The sequence below is a fragment of the Medicago truncatula genome, chromosome 1 (genome assembly GCF_003473485.1).
Source record: "Medicago truncatula cultivar Jemalong A17 chromosome 1, MtrunA17r5.0-ANR, whole genome shotgun sequence".
NCBI classification, from domain to species: Eukaryota; Viridiplantae; Streptophyta; class Magnoliopsida; order Fabales; family Fabaceae; genus Medicago; species Medicago truncatula.
In genome coordinates, this window is record NC_053042.1 from 44685069 (window position 1) to 44708533 (window position 23465).

At 32.1% G+C, this 23465-nt stretch overlaps 2 protein-coding genes across 2 annotated transcripts; both read right to left on the minus strand.

The window, feature by feature from the left end:
• Nucleotides 1–2472: 2472 nt before the first annotated feature.
• On the minus strand, nucleotides 2473–7262 carry LOC25484848 (coatomer subunit alpha-2). The gene is made up of 3 exons (XM_013613855.3): nucleotides 6878–7262; nucleotides 6292–6786; nucleotides 2473–5803 (listed from the first exon to the last, which is right to left on the minus strand). Exons 1-3 carry the CDS (start codon nucleotides 7083–7085, stop codon nucleotides 2856–2858), a joined length of 3651 nt encoding a protein of 1216 aa, XP_013469309.1. The 5' UTR covers nucleotides 7086–7262; the 3' UTR covers nucleotides 2473–2855.
• Nucleotides 7263–21023: 13761 nt separating this feature from the next.
• LOC25484850 (cyclin-dependent protein kinase inhibitor SMR2) lies at nucleotides 21024–21980 on the minus strand. The gene has a single exon (XM_013613857.3). The coding sequence runs from the start codon at nucleotides 21753–21755 to the stop codon at nucleotides 21348–21350; it is 408 nt and encodes a 135-aa protein (XP_013469311.1). The 5' UTR covers nucleotides 21756–21980; the 3' UTR covers nucleotides 21024–21347.
• Between the last annotated feature and the right edge of the window lie 1485 nt (nucleotides 21981–23465).

Sequence of the window (23465 nt, forward strand, 5' to 3'; positions counted from 1 at the left end):
ATCGAATGATCAACTGAAGATTGTGGAGAAGGTTGCACCCAGAAAACCTAATCCAAAATTTATCCCTAAACAGAAAACCCAATGATGAGAAAGTCCCTGATTATGAATCCTTGCATCTGGAATATAATCAAGAGAATGCAGATCGGAGAAAAGGTCATGGTCACTTATGAGGAATCAATAGCAATTGAAGAAGAAAATGCAGGCAATAGCAATAACATTGGTAACTATGTGTTTGCGGAGCATGATCAACATCAACATGAACAACGCACACCAAACCATTTCATTTGTACCGCTTAACTCGCATCAACCGTTCGACCTGACCCAAAATCCTTCGGCTCATACGATTCGGCCAGTTTGGGCCGAATATTATATTTTTGTCCCGCCCTTAGGTGAACGGACGAAAAATCCCCTGGCTCTATCAAACTCAAGTGAAATTACCATAATACCCTCAATTCATTTCTCCTCAACGAGACAGTAGCCTTCATCTTCTTCCTCTGTCTCGTGCCATATGTTTTCTCTATCTCTCTCTCTCTCTCTCTCTCACTATGTTTCGTCCGCATCTCTCTCTCTCTCTCTCTCTCCATCTCTCCCTGTTTAATTTGATATGTATCTCCCTCTCTCTCTGTTTGATCATCAGAATTCAGTTTTATAATCTCATTCTGGAAACATAATTCCATAACAAGCTCAAATAATAAAAAAATTATTATTAAAAATGTTTAGATCTAAAAGAATTTCAAAAATCAAAATTAGTGAACATTGATTACGAAGCAGTGAAGAAGAAGAACACACTTAGAGCATTTGGTTACGATTCAAATCCACTCACAATGTTCTTCTTCACTGCTTTGGAATTGGATTTGGATCGTAATAAAAATAAATCTAGAATTATTGCTCTGAGTGAAGAAGAAATCCATAAATCGACTCAAAATCCATAAATCAAAAAATGTTCTTCTTCAAATGCTCTTTAGAAATCCACTCGGAGCATTTGGATTTGTTATTTTTCTTTTTCAAAGCTCAAAGTTTTTCTTCATTGTTTTTTTTTATTACGATTCAAACAAAAAATTGTGAGTGAATTTAGATTAGGATTAGGTCATTACTTAATCAAATTTCAAAAATTTGAATCTAGATTGAAGTTTGTGAAAAACTATGAGTTATCGTGATAGTGTAGAAACGAAAGCGTTGATGTAGAAGAAATTGATATGATTTTTTTTTTTTAGTTTTTTGGAATTTTCTCTGAATTTTTTTAACTTTGGTATGAAGAAGATGAAGAGGAGGTGGAATGAAGATGAATAAAGGGTGTTATGGTCATTCCACATTTGTCTGTAATCATATTAGAGGAGAAGCTAATACAAATGCTCCTCTTTAGCTAGGATTATAGTTAACAATTCTTAGTTTGGTCAGAAAATATTTGACCAACCGATTGCATTTTTTCTTCGAGGCAAATTCTATAGTACATCCAATAAATTTGGGTGTATCGGTACACCAAGTCGTAAAATTAATAATAAATGAGTTTTTTTTTAAGAAAAATAATTATTTTCTATCATTGACAACTAAGATAATTAAATTTTATTTACCAAAAGCTTCGACGAAATAAAATTTAATTTTTAAGAATTTTTATTACTCATAACAATGAATATTGATTATTTTTTATGACAAAATGTAGATTTTTTAGTATAATCCTTATAAACAATGAAATGATGATTTTTCTTATGAAATGATGTTTTCTAAAATATAAATATTGACAAATACCTTTTTATTTCATTAAAGTGATCGTTAATTTATATATTTTGTGAAACAAGAATACCGGTACACTCAAAATTGTGAGTGTACCATAGAAGTTCCCTTTTTTCTATGGCATTTGAATGATATCTTTATCAGTCAAAAAGGAAAATTTAATACATTCAGGAAAACAGAAAATAACTACTACCTCCAATCACTATCACTATGATAAGAGAAAGTTCATTTTTTAAATTCATTCAATAAATAATGTATCCAATTTCTAATATAAGCTAAATACATAATTTATTGGATGAATTTAAAAATATAGACTGGAGTAGTATGAGATTACAAAAAAAAAAAAAAAAAATCGAAGAGCAGAACTTACCAAGAGAGCCATTGCTCATTCAAAATGTTTCTAAATTGTAAGAAGCACCCCTTAGCTCACAAATATTTTAATTGACGATAGAATTAATAAGGATTTTTTTTTTTATCTTTCTCAATATATAACTCTAAAATGCCATAGTTCGAACCAGTTATCTCTGTCAGGTGGCTAACAGTGCAAGGTGAAGGAATGCTACCAAAATACTCTTTTGAACATGATTTTTTTACGCTTTTTAACATACCCGCTACTTTTTTAAAAGCAGGTATAGGATTAGGAAGTAGCAATATGAAAAAGAATTCATGCGGGTGGTAACTGATTAACCTTACCTAAAAGCCATGAGTAAATTGCATCGACTGCCGATCAAATAAAAAATATACAAAAGAAACATGTTTCTTGCAACCAAGTCACTGAAGCCCCCGACTGAACAGGCATGATATGTACTTTGACAAACAAAAATGCAAAATCAAGTCTTGCATATAGCCTATAACCATAAATTTGATCCAAGTACAACCTTTCACTTTCTTGTGTATGAAAAACTAACAACCCTCAAAGATTCGAAATTGATTTATTACATTGAAAATCACTTTTAACTGAACAAAAGAGTAAGCTGAAGAGCAAAAAGTAATTCCACTTGACTATTTCATGCTTCTACCACAGTCCCATGAAAATATTTAACTGAACAATAGGGATCTATCTAGTGCTGAAAATTGACCTGAAACAAAATTTGAGAAAATGCTCCTGGCCCCATATAGCTCAATCAGCGTACCTGGGAAGGTGAGCAGAGCAGTCCAGAAGCATCAGCACCTACCACTGAAATATCACAAACAGTACAAAGCTGCCCCTCCTGGCTTGGCACAAAACGTGAAGTACAATAGGGGCAAGCAACATCCTTCTGTCCTCGATAGATTGGCACATAGGTTGCACCGCAAATAACAAATGGGTTTCGGAAATCATAGTTCAACTGTGTGGCATCAGTCATATTTCTTTCCGCGGCTGCCAGCACTTGCCTTGCTGTCTTCGCTTGGTTTTCAATGGTGGGATTTGTCTCAAGTAGCCTCCTAGCGAAGTTAGCAGCGGTGGCAAGGTTCTTTGCCTTGAAGCAGGTTACCATTGCATTCTGCAGTGCTAACCTCAAATGAGGTGCCTGAAGGTTGCAGTGAGTGAAATAAGCAGCAAGCTCCTGCTGTCTTACCGGATTGTCCTTAGTTTCTCTCCTCTTCAGCTCGATCTGCAAACCCAAGACATACTCTTTGACTATGATAATCAGTTCCTTCACATCATCCACTTCCCTCCTTGACTCCACCACAATCAAAGGAATTGTATGAAGAATACTAACAAATGTCTTAAGAGCCTCGGTGAATTTACCGGCAGTAAAGAACTTATAACCAGCTCTAAGTTTTTCATCCAGCTGAGACAACTTGAAAGGAAGTGCTGGGGGGCCTCTCACACTTGTGCTAGATGACTCAGTCCAACCTCTTTCAACTGCAAGTGATATGATTGGAGCAGATGAAAATGCACGCAGATAGGAATGACTGCCAGTATGAAGATCAAGGAACATGGATTTCAAGGGGGCAAAATTTCTTATCCCGAGTTGTCGGTTCAGCAACCTCATTGCAGTATCGAAATTTCCAGCAGCTGCATGCTCTGCTGCAAGTGAAGATTTCTGCGTCCATATATGGCTTACTGGCAAGCCAGTAGTTGGGGGGATAAAAACGGAAGATTGTGTGCCAACAGATGCTTTCGGGGTGTCAGCTTCGGGGCCCAACTCTAAATCCTCCATCTCCCATCCACCTTCTTCATCATTTTCTTCAGCTACTTCTCCATCTTCCAAAATTGCAGTAACATCTCCGTTTGCATCTACATCAACAATGTCAAGCTCCTCACCCCAGTCGCCGTCAGGAGCCTCGTCCTCTTCTTCATCAGCAATTCCCCGACCTGTATTGTCAAACCCGCCATCAAACATGCCTCGCATAACCCTAAGAAGGGGCCAATCACTTCCACACATGACGGGTGAAGGAGGTATCAAGAGAGACGGTACTTTCCCCTCAGGCAAAGATGGGACATTATCTCCTAGTTCAGCTGCAAGCCGTTTTGCAACATCATCCAACCCATGCACTGACGCAGCGACATAAGCAAGAGGCAAATGACCCACGTTCTCCAAAACCTTGACACGTTCTTGAACATCACCCATATACAAGGCATTGTGAAACTGGCCCATCACGTCATTCTTCACTTCAGCAATTTTCAACATCTTCGAAAGCTTCTCCAAGTTGCCAGTTACAAGATAAAGAAAAGACAACCTCTCAAAATTTTTTGTCCTCTGATATGCATATTCTACTATGCCAGCATTACCTTGGCGAAGAGCCTCGACTCCTAAGCGATACCAGTAATCTTTCTCATCAATTGCAGTAGCTGATGCAACTGCAATCTGAATGTTCCCACTTTCTATAGCCAAATTGAACCGAATTTTTTCATCTTTCACAAAATGCAGGGCAACCTCGGGAAAGCCCTTCTGTTGAAGATAAGCAATCATAGCTTGCCCACAGAGCTGTGAGTTCCTTATCATGTTCATAACATGGTCATATTTTTTCTTGAAGAGGGAAAGCTTAAAAATATATTCAGTTGCATCAATAGTTATTACTCGGCTCTTTCCATCCCGATCCAAGCAAAAGATTATGTTTGCTGAAACCTTTGTGATATAAATTGGAACATCCAGGGTTTTTATAATCCCATTATCTCCATTGGGAAGACAATATTTTATGTGATTTAGTGTTGTATAAATGAAAACACCATTGTCATCCCAAGCTCCACTTTTTACACGGATTGTCTCGTGGAGAGTGCATTGGTGCACAAGCTTCTTGCTGGCTATTATAATGGCATGTTTGCTGAGCAGAGCAACATGTTCCGTATCATTAGACCAGACAACATATTTGATAAAGGGGGTCTGGAGATCACCAAGAACAATCCTTTGCTGAAGATCAAACACAACAACCCTATCCTCTGACCTACAAAGTAAGTTGCCTGTTCCTGCATAGAATATAGCATCAGTGGCAATTGGAAGGGCACTCTTTTTAACAATCTCGTTCTTTAAGTTTTTTATAAGGACTTGATTGCTGCTCTTCTCAAGCACAGCAAACCGATTACGAGCAACAAAGACAGCTGATCCACCATGACCTTTTTTTGCATCTTGCACGTCTCCCCTGCCATAACCGTCTTTCGATATGCAATACAACTCATAAGATCCACCATCTACATCCGAACACAAAAGAAATGCATTTTCAGCTGGGCTATAGGAAAGAGTCTTTGGACTTTGATTCAAGCTTAAAGAACCCGGTCGTCGAAATGGAAGTACTTGCACATCTCTTTGTGTTGAGAACTCATAGAAACACAAGAACCGGTCTTTTGTGTAGAATAAAGAATCCCCACTAACTACAAATGCAGGTCTTTCCCTCTCCAACTTAAAAACAATCATGCCGCTGTCGTGACCAGCCGCTAACAGATTCATTTCAGGATGTGCAGAGAGAATCCAAAACCTATCATGTTCTCGGCGGAATGTTTGAATTCCAGTCCGCTTTGTTGCATCCCATATGCGAATACTTTTGTCTTCAGAGTTTGACACAATGATATCCTGTTTGGCATGGAACATCACACATGAAACATTATTCATATGCCCTCTCAAAGTGTCCACTTCCCATGCCTTTGTATCTGAAAATAAATAGAAACTTCATTAGCAGCAGAAACTAGTCACACCTCAAATACTATTTGAAAATGCAATAAACATAGCATTTAAATAAAAAAACGTAAAGTCGGATATGTGTCAATCAAGCCTTGTCCTATTAATCGATAACTTAGGAATTTTTTTTCTCTTCTAAACGCACTTGGGAATGTTTTGATATTTACCATTAATCCTCCAAATCTAAACTTGCATTTTCACCATATGCCACAACATTTAATGTATAGAAATTACAACACAAGAACTAACTTGACACGAAATTTACTTTAACACCGACAAATATATGTAATACAAGTTTGTCCACATGTTTGTTAACATAATATAATAACCACAATCACATCCAGACCATATGAATGTAATAAACATAGCATTTAAAACAAGAAATGTAAAGTCAGATATATATATGTCAATAATGTTATGCCTCAATTAATCAACAACTAAAGAATGTTTTGATATTTACCATTCATCCTCCAAATCTTAACTTGCCTATCATCTGCAGCAGAGACAATAAGGGGCAATGTTGGATGAAAAGAAGCCCAATTAACCCCACGATCATGACCTTCCAAAACATATTTAACAACAGCATCAACACCGCCAAAAAGATCAGTATTCATCTGACCCAACCTCAATATATCATCCGCCGGAGAAGCACTCTTCCTTTTCAAGGATCCAATATCCCAAACACGAACAGTCTGATCCAACGACGCAGACACAACAAGATCATCTTTGGGATGAAAAAGCGCACACATCACATAATGATTGTGTCCAGTCAAAACAGAAATGCAAGTACGTGACTGCCAGTTCCAGATTCGAATCGTTTGATCATCACTCGCACTCACAATCCACGGACTCTCATGATGAAATTGAACGGTTCGGATATAATCTAAATGACCTAACAAAGTAAACAAACACCTATGCAGCTTATAGTTCCAAACCTTAATCTTGTAATCATCACCTGAAAATTAGAATTAATCAAAATTAATAGAAATTAATAACGATCTAATGTAATTTAACATATACGAGATTAGATCTATGAATTATTTTACCTCCAGAAACGAAGAGAGGTTGAGAATTGTGAAAATGAACACCGCGAACAGGACCGTCATGTTCGTCGAATTTGTCAATTAGGGTTCCCATACGGTAATCCCAAAGCTGAATGACGCCACTGTGGAGACTAGCGAGGATCCATGGACGTTTAGGGTGGAAACTGAGACCCTTCACTCTGTTACTCTTGGTTTCGAATTTCGTCAACATCTTCGAGAGAGGTTAATGGTGATGTGTGTGATTTGGGATTAGGGTTATGGGATAATGAAGATCGAGAGAGAATAAAGAAAGAAAGAGAAGGAGATTGAGATCTGAGTAGTGATGAGAATGAGAATGAGAGATCCTTCTGAGAACCCTCTTCGGGAGCATATACGATTTACTATACTGTTATTTTTTGTTTTTACAAATAATAACGTTTTTTTTAAGTTTCTTCGTTCTAACAACAAAATATTTTTTACAAAGTTTTCTTATTTTAGTCGTTTATCCAATTATATGTTGCCATGTGGTGTAATGAGTTTTAAATGATGTGGTAACATGCATTTTGAGTTCAAATCCTCTCTCTTCTTTTCTTCAATATGCACAAATTTAGGTGAATTATAGGTGTTGATCATAACGACACAATATAAGACAGCATAATATATGATAAATTTTTATCATATTGAATTATTTTTGGTCTTATACAATTTTTTATGGATAAAAAATTATTTTTATTTTTGTATTTTAGATAATTTATATGTGAGACAAAAAGTTGTGTTGTGGTTTAAAGAGAGATAATTTTTTTTTGTCATGTCCTAACCTTTAGTTTATCCTATCCATAAACAGTTGTACGAATTAAACATTATACAATTAGAGTTGCCATGTCATGTCATTCATTTTTTACTAGATTAAACGCACCCTAAATGTGGGACGGTCATCAAGGTTCAAAACATTTACAAAGGTACTCATCAATTCTCTACTTATTTATTATCCGTTAAAGAAAAAAAAAATTGACCTCTCTCTGCGTGTGTATTCTCTTCATTATATACATTTTAAATCTTTTGGTGTGCAGGACAAAAAAATTGGACTCATTTAGACTTTGTTTGGTAAAAGGTATTGGATATCCAGCTACTGTATAATGGACGAGCTTATAGCAAATATAAGTTATCTAATTGAATTTATGATGTTTGATAAAATTAGCGGTTGAACTAACTTATAAATATGAAATGATATAAAAAATATGTTTCGTCAGTATATTTTTTTTAAGTAAGTTGACCGGCGTAAATTAAGAGAGAAAAAATAACAAGCTGGTTGAATTAGCTTATCCAAATAAGTTATAAGCTCGTAAGGAAAATGTTACCAAAGCTACATGAGCTTGAAATGTGACATTGCCAAACAAAATCTCTAGAATTTGGACATAAGTTGTTGTTAGCTGGTTATGCAAAGATTAAAGTTATCATCGTGTTTTTATGGAATGCCTAAGATCGGCCACAAATGAACAAGATTTCAAGTGTTGTAACACATTGCCCTTTTGGTTTAATCTCTTGGTGGTATTTAGTTTTTGCTCACAGACACCTCAGATTGACAAAAATATTCATAACAATAACTAAATAATTATCTACTTTTTCTTTTGTTGAGAATGCTTCCACCTTCATGACTCTATAAGTCTTTCTTATTTGATAGTATTTCAAAGTTTGAACACATTTAGTCATTACTCAGAAAGCAAAATAAGTTTGAAAGTGTGCATATATTATCCGGCTTTAATCGCGGGATGGCAAAATAAATTTGTCTCTTCCTGTTTTAGCTCCGAGCCTCGGATTCTCTTTCTTCCCTATTTCTTTGTTCTAAGTTTGAAAATCTATGAAGTTTTCAAGATGTTACATTTCACACATACTGTTTGAAAAATTTGAGACTAAAACTTTATACCTAAACTAATTTTAATTTCTGTTTCTATAATCATTGATGCATTGACTAAATGAAAGTCCCTCCAAAGTCATTGAAAATTCTACCTCTTGATACTTGGTAGGATCATATGTTACCAGGCTTCCCTTAATGAGTATTTTTGAACAGTTCTTAACTGCCGTACATGAACGAATGGGTAAACGTCGTCTATAGAGCAATTTACTTAGTCTAATAGTAACTTCCAATCGAATTTGTCTTGGATTCCACAAATAAATAACCCAACGGTCTTTCAAGTTCAATCTGTATAGTCTTTTGATCACGACTGTTATTTTTTCCACCCCATGTCTTTTTCGTGCGTCTTATTTTTTTCTTTCAAAAATACACTTTGTTTGAATTATGTAATCCGAAAATCCCCAAAGACATTTTCGAGAAAAAAAAGGTATAAGAAGCTAAAACGGGTCTAAGAACAGCAGTATCAGTCTGGGCTTAATTATTAGTCTGAAAAACAGATTGGGCCAATTTGGCGGTACAATTACATTCTTTTAGGATATAGAATATTATTCAGAGAATTACTTTTTATGCCCCCAATATCTTTCAGATCCCCAAAATTTTATTTTTACCCCAAATATATATGCCCGGAAGATACGTCCCGAAGGGTTAGGGAGTTACCTTCCCAAAGGTTAGGGGGTTATCTTTCGGAGAACTATTTTCTATGACAAAAGCGTATATCGGTTATATTATTTTGGTGTTTTAAAGGTTCCAAACCACCTCATTTGCTCTCCAAACCTACTTTTCATCCAATTCTTGAAGTTCAACTATGTAAACAAAGTATAAATATTAAACATACAAACTTCAACAACCAAAAAAAGAAGGACCTTAAAAGAACAAATTGTATAAACAAAGTACAAATATTTGTCATAAATTACTTAAATCAAATACATAGGTTTATAACCAAGCAAATTATATAGCTTAACATCAATAATTGGGTAAAAAGTTGGTTAGGAAAACAAATGGGTGGTTTGAAATTTTTTAAACATCAAAATAACGCATCTGACAGTTTTGCTCACGACTCTGTCATATAAAATAGTTCTCTGGAAGATAACTCCCTAACACTTCGAGACATACCTGTTAGACATATATATTAGGGGTAAAAACATATTTTTGGAGGCCTAAGAGATATTGAAGAAGCTTAAAAAGAAATTCTCTATTATATACCCTTTTTTTTGTAGAAAAACATTAAATTTTTGGTCGAGTGGAAATTTATATTTTTTTAGTAAAATAAATAAATTACATGAATCCAAAACTTATTACTTAGCGAAGCACAATTACTTTCATGTGATTATTAACAAAATTAAGCTATATGCACCGACAACCTAAAAGTTTTTTATACATGAATCCAATTAAATTACATCATAATACTCCTTTTTAAGGTTAATTCTTACATACCTCCACAAATACCTCTACATACCATTAGAGTTGAGAATAAATCAGGTCGTCCGGCAGGGGTCAATGACATGGCATACTTAAAGTCCATCTTTATCTTAACTCGCGGGGAGTAAAAAGGCTAAGGTCATACTCTTTTTAAACCTATTTATTTAAATAGACAAAGATTTGGACTTTCTAAAAAGTGTATTAGGTCTATTAATCCGACTTTTATATATGTAGTTAAAATATAGTATCTCTCTAAAAAATAAAATAAAAAATCTAAAAAAATTAATAAAAGAAAATATTGACACAAAATTCAAGGTAGTTATTGGTCTATTAACCATTTTAGAAGTGAGTTAAATGTTCTTTTTAAAGTCTTAACTTAACATACTTTTAAACAAGCTTATAGATCGAATCAAACTTTTAAAAAGACCAAATCAAATTTTAAATAAACTCTTTAGCGAGTAATAAGTCAAACTCATACATTAATTTTTTAAACCAAGTCTAACTTATTTAAACAAAGTTCGACCTAACCTGACCTGCATGACATGATTGGATTGAATGAATGTGTAAAATAGTTTTACCCCGACAATATATACATTACAACCTAAATCTTCAAAAGAAAATTGGAAAATTGTTGTGCTTCACTCTTTAAATTCAATCCTATAGGAGGTGGCAATAGTTAGTAATCTTTACCACATGTGCTTTGGATATTTAGTGTTCTATAAATAAATTTGTACCGTTTAAAAAAAAAAAAATCAATTCTATTGAAGGTACCACCAGCTTCTTCTTCTTTAAGATATAATGGTACAATATATATGTGTTGTCTGGCTAGTCAGAAACAAAAGGAATCATTCATGAGTAAGTATAACATGGCAAGTTTAGAGACACCTTTTCTTTAACTTTCCAATGATTTTGATTTGCCTTTTCTTTACTATGTCATGTGTTTTCTGATCACTGTCTTTTCCCTTGGATCTCCTTTACTTGGATGATACCTTCTTCTTCTTCATCTTCTTTTCTTACGCAATAAAGAGATCCAACAGAATATAGCTAGGCAGCCCCATAAGAAAGTAACAATGCCATTCTTATAATCAATAACTTTATCACCACGTTTCTTGAGCAGCACTTATACAGTTGTCACTTGTGGCTAGTACATTTTGTTCTGTTTTCCAATTAATAACATATCGTGCACTTGTATCCTAACAACACAAAATTAATGTTGTCCCATATGTTTTTTATTTTTTATCTCATGTTTTTATTATTTATTGTATTTATAGCTTTGTTATAAAATACCATTCATATAATATAACAATGTAGAATGCACTCAATACTTGAGTGTCAATCGGTTAAGCAACATCAAGTTTATGCAGAAGAAGTGTTGTTTGATTCTCACAAATCTTGAGGAGAGTATAATTCGTAATTCCAAATTAACCTATGTTATTGTATAGTTGTATTTTCTTTCTTTCTGAAATTATAAAAATGTTAATAAGACATGTTCATCTTGTTACTTGTAGTGCCTATATATATAATGACATTAAGTTGCTAATTATAGTTTACATGGATGTATTGTATTTGATAATAAATTTGGACAAAGACAAATTGACCAATGTTTAGATTATTTGAAACTATTGATAATATGAAATACTATTTAATAGTTTAATACCATCCTATCAACAAATTCTAGAACGTGGGATCATTTGTTTGCAAGTGGTGCAATTGCCAATTCAATAATTGGCATTCGTTCGACCATATTTTCTTTAAAAATTATTATTAAAAACTACTTTGAGACACTCTCACCATCAAACAACATATGGTGCTAACCGCTAGCCATGGAGAAAAGATGATCACTTTAGTTTTTTATTTTATTATAAAAAATAACATTTATCGGATTAAAAAAATACCCCGATCTACAAAAATTCAAATTCAAGGAGATAAATAAAGGCGTCAAACAATTTTTGGTTATAATTTTATTTATATTTTAACCGAATTTTAGATTATCAAGTCCTTTTTCTTTGAAACCGAAAGTTAACACTAAACGTATCAGAAAATTTATGACAAGTATTGTTCCTTATATCTTCATTGATAAACCACCTCTAAAATATCAAATGATAAATTGTTTGAAAAAACTGGAGTTAAATTTCAGTACGGAACAATTATTAACTTAGTTTGTATAGTTGAACTCTTAAGCATCAAGATCTATTCCCTATAAAATGGAGGATTTAAGAAGAAGAAAAAAGCATCCCTAAAAGTATCTTAATTTGGAATATCACCCCTTCCTAATCTATTGATCCTTTTGAAAAATTATGTGATTTCGTGTCAGTTAAATGGACCACACTGCCGCACACCAAATATGGAATATGACCCTTTTCACCATTTAATTTAGCAGCTGTGTTATTTGAACATCTATATATGTGTCAACTTTTGTGACAACTAAAATTTTATAAAGGAAATAAGATAGTGGCACAAAAACCAAAGTAACAGAGAGAAAGTAAAAAGATAATGTGAATATGAGAGATAAAATTATCACAAAAATTATAAAAAGTAGTTGTTCAAATATCATTTTTCTAGATTTAGATTGTCCTTGTTTTGATATTACTTATGCCAAATCAAACTTTTCTTTTTGAAGCCAAATCAAACTTTTATAGAACTTTTATGATCAATAATATCTAAGTTACATTTACTCATTCACAGCACAGCTCCTTGTGTGAAAAAAAACAAATGACAGTTCCTTAAATTTAAATATTAAAAATAGGATTAAATATGTTTATGATCTCTCTAAATATGTCAATTCTTTGTTTTAGTTTCTTTGATATTTTTCTTCGATTTTTAGTTTCTATAAAATTTTCAATCACCACTATTAATCTTTACTTTTAAGTAAATTTATATGTAGCTTTCACATTTTTTGAATAAAATTTTGCATAAAAGTATATAATATTATAAGAATTTATGTGAAAAAAATTAGATGTTTTTAACAAAACATAAATTAAATATGAATTTTTATAATTTCGGCCGTTAAAAAATCATATATAGTTCATGTTTTCTTAAAAAATTCTAATTTTTTTGGGAAATTTTTTATAATATTTTACATATTTTTGCACAATTTCATTAAATAAATACAAATGTTAAACATGAGTTGACTTAAAAATATGGATTAAAAGTCGAAGAAAATTTTTAACGAGACTAAAACGAAAAGTTAATATATCTATAAGAACCATCATTCAAAAAATATTATTTATAAAAACCAAAAATATAATTATAGAGAGGGTTCAAGCTAAACTAATTCAATTAAAATTTTGAAAAGAAGTTTTATCGTTCAATATATGATCTTATTGGTTTGAGGGATGAACCTCTATGCACTTACGCATGGAGAATATTTATTTTACATTAAAAGTTTGAGTTTGTAAAATGAGATTAATTTTTCTTAAAGATTCTAGACTTTACTCTGCATCATAATTTAATAAATAAAAAATGCACTCTCTGTCTCAAGATATTTTCAAAAATAGGTTAATATAAATTAATGTATTTTGTGTAAATTTTGAATTAAATATAAAAAAATTTGCTGACCATTTTTCTTTTATATTTTAGGATGGAAGTAGTATAACTTTTTTTTTTAAAGTAAACAGTGTATAATCTTTTTTAAACAATGTATAACTTGTTCTCTATAATAAAAGTGTTTTTAATATTCTTAAGTTTCAAAAGAATTCAACATTTTTTTTTGACAAAAATAAATGAGATTCATCCAATCAATCAAATAGATAGAGTACAATATAATACAAATTCTAAGCTGTTAAAAACAAAGATGATGAATCTGCGAACAAACTCAAAACATCCATGTTAATAGCATAAAACGACAGAGTACTTATGCCTACAAATATGACTATATTTTAGTCTTCAGAATACTCATGTCTCTGGATCTGCAACGTTGACGACGCCAAAATCATTGATTGCATTTACACCTGATCAAAACTAATCTTTCAATCTGAATCAAATAAACATCGCTCTAAGATGAAAAATAAAAAACACACGCACAAAGATGAAAAATCAAAACAAAAAGAGTCATGCAAAGATGACGAATTCACATAAACAATTGAAATAAGATTAAAAATGGCTGAAAATCACTAATTTAACTAAAAAAAAAGAAAAAAAACTATTTAGAAAGGTGATTTTGGGTCAAAATTGACCCTAAATCGCCTCCTCTTGCTAAACAAAAAGAAGAAAGGTGGTGATGACTAGAGTTGGGTAGCCCCTTGGATGCCTTTGTTCCTATTTCTCTCTAAATCATTCATTCTCTCTTCCACTAGAGTTTACTAAGAAAAGAAGCGAGAGAGTAGGGATTGTTTTCATTGAAGGTTCAAACTTTTTTCGTAATATAAATAAAAGAGTACAAAATTTCTTGTCATACGATATTTTGAGTCAAAATTTTCTCAACTTGAACTTTGAATTATTCACACGTTCTTAAGATCGTGTCTTAGAGGCTTGAGTTTAGCTCATCCACATAATCAAGTTTAATTTTGACCGAACAAGTTTTTGTTTGACCGAACCTTTCAGCATAAAAAAAAAACGAACATTTAAAAGCCAACTTCGAATAATTCACGAATGTGGTATCATTATGGGTTGCACTATGTTTTGTAGCTTGGTATCATTATTGGTTGTGCTTTGTTCTGTGTCTTTTCTTTTTCTTTTTCTTTTTGACAATATAGATAAATATAAATTGTTGACGAATGTGGTAAAATATAGATAAGGAAAAGTACTTAATTATCATATTTTGTATATTCAGAATTTGAAAGTCTCGTTTTTTTATATCTTAAAACTCTAGTGTGTACTGTTCTATCCTTGGGCACCTTGTGTTTGGGTATGGTTATTCAATTCATTCATTTTGCCTTTACAAACTAAAAGTGAGGAGAGTCTTCTATTATAATTACCTTTCTTTATAACTATTATGATTATTATCACCATGTGGATATATTATGTTATTAGAAAACACCACATTCAAAGTTTACCTTTACAAACTGTAGTAAAACTAAACTACTTTTCATCCTTTAAACCATTGGAGACAATGGGAAAAAAAAAAAAAAGATTGACATCTTGCATTTCAGGTTGGAAATTTGACATGTTTGTTTGTGGGTATAAATGAAAAATGCAGGTGAAGTTTGTGTCCTGTTATGATTGATTGGTTGCAGAGTAGAATGAGTGATGGGATTTACCGATCTCATGTAGATGGCAAGATTATCCGCACGCTCTGTCTTCTTATGATTGGATTTTATGAGATTGGTTTTATACTCCATATTAAATTTTTATTTTTATCAAGTATTTAATGTACAATTTATCTTTTTTAAATCATATTTCAGATTAAATGAATTCTATTTTCTTCATTATTTGTAATTTTAGTTGAGATGGACGCGTAATGATAATATATTTTTCGGTTAAATTGTCTAGTGTCCGAAAAATTCATTTGTAAAATGAATAAATAAAGTGTACGAGGTTCGAGCCTCAACCTCTATATATTATGTAATATCTCTAGTCTACCAACTGAATTTAGGTCAAGAGAACCATAATGATAACATTTAAATCTAAGAAAACATAGATTTAATATTTATCTCAAATTTTCTTTTACAGCTTTAACAAATTTAGTTTGGAAAAGCCAAAATGTTATTTTCATTATTTTTGAAAATATAACCTCCATGACCATAATTTATCTTTCTCATTCTCTTGTCACAGTTGCTCACCCCATATAAGTTTTTCATCTTAATGTTTAGTTCTTGTGGTGTCTCATACTCCTCTTACGATGTCTAGAGTTTATTCTTCGTAGCAGTGGTGGAGTCAGGAATTTTATCGTGTCTGGACAAAATTTTGACCGCAAATTTACATGTGACATAATATATAAATAGTCATAAAATCGAAATAAAAGTGACTCGTCATTTTGTCGATAAAAGTACAATTTGAAATAAGAGAGATGTAACATAACCTGTTAATAGTGTGCTAAATAAAATTAGGAGGTAAATGCCCTTTCTAAAACCTCTTTGCGGTGAATGTTCGAATAATATCAACATTATCAAGTGACTTGAATATCCCTCGTTCGGTGTAAGATATCATCAAGTCATTGAACCACACATCGTTGATCTTGTTGGTAACAATTATTTCTTACGAGCTTATGAAGTGATTATAAGTTGTAACTTGATATTATTTCATTTTGCCTAATAAACTATTATGAATAGTGATTCAAATTTTGTTACCATAAATTAAATGAGCAATGGAGTATATATAAATTTTGATTTATGTGAGTATTGAGTATTTGTTTGGGTGAATGGTATAATTGTTCATAGTTAGGGATAATTATTCTAGTTAAGTCAGTGCAAGAATTTATTCTAAAAATTGATTATAGTAATCAATTTCTAATTCCAATGACATTGATTATAATATTTTATTATATAGATTAAACTAATTTTAGTGGAATATATATTTAGCGTGTTTTTTTAATAAAATTAAAAATATAATATTAATATAAAAATGAGAGGAAGCAAGACTCAAACACAAGACATCAAGAATAAAATTGCGCTTCCTAACCACCAAGATAGAGGGAAACTTGTGTGATAAATTTGCCAGATATATATAAACACTAGGGATGCCATGGGTCTAGGAGAAAATCCGCCGCTGAGCCCAGGCTCGCCAGGCGGTAAATCTGCCCATGCTTAATAGGTTCTAGCCACTTGTCTGCGTCTCTTATTTTTTGTATGGTTGCCTTCCTCCTCTCCTCTATCTCCCTCTCACTATATATATATATATATATATATATATATATATATATATATATATATATATATATATATATATATATATATTATTCTGCACCTTGATTTGTAGCTTGGTATTGTTATAAGTTGCACTTTGTTTTTTCCGTTGTCACAATTCATGCATTGCCATGTCTTTGTCGTCTCTTCCCTTTGTGGTGGTCGCTCTCCCACCAAAGGGGGTTTAATGCTTAGACCTCGACCACCATCACTACCCACATTACAACCGCTTCATCACCCACCAACCCACATCCAACCCTAATTAAGTCACTGCTCCACCTAGTTCTTTCGTAGGCAATCACCGTGTCCAATATTTCATGTGTTCCATGTGCCAACCTCATTATTACAAGTCTCTCCCCGATTGATCGATCCCCCACTTCATAAACCTTCTTTAGATTTGACTTCTATGACTGCAACTTCAATTGAAAAAAGAACCTTCAAACTCCCTCCTAAAGCCACAGTAGAATTAGAGTTGAGAACATTCTGGTTTGAGATTTAATAATTGTGTTGGGGTATTTTTTTTGTTTTTTTGTTTGTTTTGTTTTGCTTCTTAGTCTGTTATATTATTATTTTGTCAACATGTATTTGAATTGGTCATTCAAAGACCACATATAGTCGAAATGTCGAAACCAACAACATTTTTTTTCTTTAAGAACGGTGTAATTAAAGACGTGGATCTTTTATTTATTAATTTTTAAGATTTTTTTTTACAAAATTAATTTCTAATATATTAGTGAATATCAAAATTATGTATTATTTTTTTACAGGGCCTGGTACATCTTATAGCTAGGTAGGTTATTTTATTTTTTTGACACAATATAGGCAGGTTATATATTAGCTATAAATATTTGAGTACTCAGTAATTAATGCATTGATATGAGACCGACCCCCCTTAAGATCCAAGAAAGCATATCTCCATTATTGGGTCGGCAAAATATATATTTATCCTCCATATAGTAACTGTACATTCAAGTATTTTTCCACGAGGAACATCCTCTTGGCTGTAGCCCCCACCTGGCGGTTGATCTGTAATCCTGGAATCATTTTCGTGACAATGACGCATCCTGTGCTTGTAGTTGTAACCTCTCTCATAATTATATTCTTTTTCCATTTCCTAACTAAGTTGTGAAAAGTTATAATCTTCGTTGAAACTTGTGCTTAATTAGTGAGCATCTCTATTTCTTTGCGTACATTACCCTGCAGCATAGTGTATATTCCTCAATTTGATGAGCCACAATCTTTATTCCTTATCCAAGTTACTACTCTATAAAGTACTATATTTATATACTCTGGCTTCAAGATCAAGTTCTCTTTCTTTATACTATTCTTGGTTCACTCTTACTTAATTACCTTCGAGATTTATAATCAATCCATCATGTTCATCGATCACGATGACTATAAACTTTTTTCTCATTATTGTATTAGTCACGCCCACCTTTTAGTACATCTTAATGAGTAAAAATAAAGCAACGTAAAAATGAAGTCATAGGATTAAATATATGTGTCTGATCAATGAAACAACATGCATGTAATTTGGCCCTAACACTAGTTTTACAATTTAACACTGAGACCGTCTCATTTCAACCACGAATTCAAAATATTCAACACCACCCGACATACTCTTATAAAAATTAACCTTAAATTCTGATCATAGTTTTGATATCAGCGAACTCTTCCCATCGTATAACCTAAAAATAAATTCGTCATAACTGTCACATTCATCATCACGTTCAACCCTTCCGCTGCAATAAAAAGCACAAAAAAAAAGAGAGAGATGGTCACTTTGCTTCATCCCCCTCCCAAAGGAAACTCATATGTTAAGCACCAAAACCATGGCTGTAGAAACACAACCTACAATCAACTTTTGCCACAAAACTGGAAAATTCTTTTTCACCATTACCGCTTCTATATACATTTGGTTAACAAAATCGTACGTCTTTTTAAAGTCATCTTTAAGAGAAACAATTCTTTTATTTTATTTTATGCGCTTCATCAATTACCTCATTTGCTATAAGAATGTTGTTAAGAATTTGTCTTTCCTTAATGAAAGTTGATCGGATGTCAGACATAACACTCCTAATTACCTTTTGAAGACAATTAGTCAACACCTTAACCAAAATCGTATACATACAACCCACTAGAGAAATCAACTTAAAATCATACGCTCACTCTCAACTTTTAAAATCAAAAGTATGAAATGTTTTCCCCGGCAAGTTTACCATTTCTATAAAATTATAATTCTAACAAGAAAACATTACATAACTTTTGAGCTTCATTCGATCCCATAAGCTTAACTCACCTGATAAAGTAGAGGATAATGCATAATATTTGTAGGGTTTGGAGTTTGAATCTCAAACACCTTATTTATCCATCTCATCTTTAAAGTAAATTTCTCTAATCAATAAATTATTTGACAAAAAAAACTTTTGAGCTCTACTAAAAACTCCTTAATAAAATAAAAATAAATGCGCAAGAGAATCAAGGTTACCTTTAAAATTGTATATCTCTGATAATGTTAAAGGAATATTATTAAAAAAATCAAGGGCAAGCAATTTCTTATCTAATTATCAGGTACTTTTAATGAAGGTTCATTATATTTTGGGAGCTTCTACGGTACACCTCATAAATTGAGGTGTACCGATACTCTGCTTCATAAATTTATAAATTAATGATCATTTTTTGAAATAAGTTGTTATTTATCATTATTTATATTTTAGAAAACACCATCTTATAAGAAAAAAAAAACCATTTCATTGTTTATATGAATTATATTAAATTTTTAACATTTTCTCATAAAAAATAATCAATATTCTTCATTATGAGCAATAAAAATTCAAAAAAAGTAAATTTTATTTCATGGACGCTTTTGATAAATAAGATATAATTATTATAATTGTCAATGATAGAAAATAATTATTTTTTCTTCAAAAAAAACAATCAATTTAATTATTAATTTAATTTTTGGTGTACCGGTACACTCAAAATGTTGAATGTACCATAGAATTTGCCTTATATTTTTATTAAACAAATATCTTGCTTCCATAAATTAAGAAAAGAAAACTATTTCACCTCGTTCGTTAGTTTAAATATTTATTTTAAAATTCCAATAAAATTAAAAAATGGCGTCTATGAAATTCAAATTTCACATCCTTATTCAAATTTATTTATTTATTATATCATAAAACGACAAAAGTTAGCTATATTTTAAAATCACAATGTACAAGTACAACAACAACACACTGGGTCTCATGAGTCATGACACATGTCATCCGTCTCCATCGCCCACCCTTTCATCCTGTAATTTACTTTTGCATAAAGTAATCCTGTAATTTATATTCCATTTCATTCTCAACCTCTCAAACAAACCGCATCAAACAAATTCATGCATAATTGTCAAAATATATCAACCATATAATCAATAGATGCCTCTTGATATAATTCTATACTTAGCTAGCAATTTCCATTAAGATATTAATGCTAAGGTAATCAACATTTTCATCCCGTAGATAAATATTACCCAACCTACCAAATTAATAACCATTCGTCACCTGTACCAAAAATAGCTAGAAGAGTTTGATTCCATTACGTAACGCAACTTAGCTTAGCTAGCCACCAAACCAACCCCATCTACCCCTATCCTCTTCCATTTTTGAGAATATCATCAATTTTCGTTCACAAAAAAATTACTAAACAAAAGTAATAAAAATTGATGTATCTGATGAAAGGTTAAATTTGATAACAAAACAATGAATTTCAAGTAATTAAAACTCACATACAACTGTACAATTTTCGAATTGAGCTAGAACTTACCGTAAATCAACAAATTATCTACTAATTAAGAAAGAAAACCCAGGTGGAATAAGAGAAAAACAAAGAAACATTAAATTCTGATAAAATCACCGATATATTCGGTTGGTACGCCTGTGTTAAAATAAAATCGGTTGGTACGAACAACATCAATCATTCATGATAATTCATACAGAAAAATCCATAATTCGAGAATCGCATCACACAAATAAACAAAGAAGACCGTAAATGAAATAAAGGAAAATAAGTATGAAGCTGGAGAATTCAACATTAAGTTGATCGATTCCATTGAATTAATTCACATATTCGATTCAGATCCAATATTTCACATCTGAAATATTCATCATATGATATCATATACTATATAATAATAATTAACATATAAAAAAACCATAAAGAAAAAGAAATCAATTAAGAAATTGATCATCCTTCAAGAAGAGGAAGAGGAGAATTGGAGAATAAAAGAAAAAGAAAAGAACAAAAATCGTGTAATTAATTAATTTACGTAATTATGAAGGAGCACTAAGGTAGTGTTCGATCCTCGAATTGCAGAGAGGTTGATGATGATGAATTTTCATGTACAAGGACAAGTCCTCTTGGGAAAAGTGGATCTGAAAAACGCGTCCATGTCTTCATTATTCTTAACTTCAAAAAATTGAAAATCATCCATAAGCTTCCTCTTACAAGAAACGAACGGCTTCGGTTTTCTCGGCGCCGGCGGACAATCATGTATCTCCGGTATCTTGCTTTCTTTCGACGTCGGAGTCCGGTAACTCTCATCGATTTCACCGTCAACAACAGCACCGTCAACGTTCTCTTTCTCAATTTCAGGTTCTATTATAGCCGACGACGACATCGTGTCGGCCACATCAGGGACTTGATCGGAGGAAGGAGTGACTACGTCGTCGTCGTCGTCGAGATTGTCGACGGCGGCAGAGATTCGAAGTGTTGGTAATTGCTGGAGGTGAAGATCAGTAGACATGGTTTAAGCGGTGTTTGGATGGTGGAAAATTGTGAAAGAGAAGAGAAGAGAAAGGAGAATTTTACTTAACGTGATGTGCGAGAAAGTGTGTTTGTTAGTGTATATATATAGATAGTTGAGTTGTAATGAGAAACTTTATGGAAAGCTTTGAAAGCGTGCTTTCGAAGGTAATAAGAGATTGAGAGAGAAAAAAGAAAAAGAATGTGATGGGTTTTTGGTTGGATGGAGGTGAGGTATCGCTATCACTACAATAGTGGTATTATAACCTGTTTATTTTTACAGTTCACACTATACCTTAATTCATTACTTGTATTTTTTTATTACCATTCAATTTTTCAACTACATGGGTATAAATGTAGTGATTTTGTTTTTTAAGATATTTTTTCTATGCTTAGTTTATCATTAAGATCATACTTTTATTACTCTTTTTGTTTTAAAATAAATGTCGTTTAAATACGATTCTTTGTGTGATGTGTAGTTATGTTGTCAAATCTTCCAACATCATGTTTATTTTAATTTATTTTTTTTGAGTAATTTGTTTCATTTATTTGAGTTGTATTTTATTACAATTTTTCAGTCTTGTAAAAAAGAGTCAAAATCATGCATCTTTTGAATTGTCTGAATTTTTTGTATAAACTTCAATTTTCAATCATGCAAAGTTTTACACAAATTGAAAAACTATTACTCCTACATACTTTTACTATAGTGTAGATTGGCTACCGGCCACGGCCGTTTGGACTTGGACTTTCTAGCTGACTAATTTTTCATTTTCTACGTTACCTTACCTAGATAATAAATTATTAGTACTATTTTTTGACAATAAGATAATAAATTATTCAAAATTAGTAAAATAAGTAGTATATTAATAGTAATAATTTCTTGAGGGTACAACTGGTGGAGTTAGAGAGACTTGACAAATTAAAGAAAGAGAAAATGCAGAAGATCTGTTTGGGATAATGGGAGCACTATAGAAAACTTTAATTAATCTCATTACTCATTAGTACTCCATATTTTAATCCATTACAGTAAAATTTTATATTAAAAAGTCATAACTAGGTATAATTACTTACATAAATGGATTCCCAGATCGGTATATATTTTATTTTACAATCTTGAAGTTTATAATTGTAACAAGCTACTACTTGCATAATTTAAATTATTTCGATACTTTCTTTTTCTATTTGATCCAGAGTAAATGGAGGTAGATAATAGCAATAATGGTAATAATAAGAATAAAGTTAATCTTTTCTAGAAAAAAAAAATTTATTTAATCCTGGACCATCCTTTATTATATGGTCCTGAATAATCCCGATGCTGATGCTGAAACCAAAAAAATTCAATATCTGGGAGAGTTTATTTTTCAACGAAATATTAACAAAGTACTACGGTAAACGACAAATTGAACTGTTCCACGTGTAAAAGTTATTTTGACTTGGTTGGGTAAAATTGTCTTTTTGCATGTTGGGTGTAGGAATTAAGATACACTCGATTGTAGCAGATAAAAGTGTTTCACGGGACATCACGGTCCATTGCTTTTACGAAGAGTGATTCTGAGTATGGAACGTTCATTTTACGTTACAGCAGGCGCATTTCAGCTTATAGGTTCTATACCACGCGCATACAAAGCGCGTGCTGAAATTTCGACTTATTCACCCAAAGATACTAGGTAGAAGTATTCTTGATATATTTATGTGGTGTGTAAAAATAAAA

Bases quoted from the DNA above. Each gene is read 5' to 3' on its own strand.
- LOC25484848 (XM_013613855.3), bottom strand. From the start codon at position 7,085: ATGTTGACGAAATTCGAAACCAAGAGTAACAGAGTGAAGGGTCTCAGT. The intron at 6,787-6,877 runs GTAAAATAATTC...TCTAATTTTCAG, and splicing joins ACCTCTCTTCGTTTCTGGAG to GTGATGATTACAAGATTAAG. The intron at 5,804-6,291 runs GTAAATATCAAA...ATTTATTTTCAG, and splicing joins TAAGATTTGGAGGATGAATG to ATACAAAGGCATGGGAAGTG.
- LOC25484850 (XM_013613857.3), bottom strand. From the start codon at position 21,755: ATGTCTACTGATCTTCACCTCCAGCAATTACCAACACTTCGAATCTCT.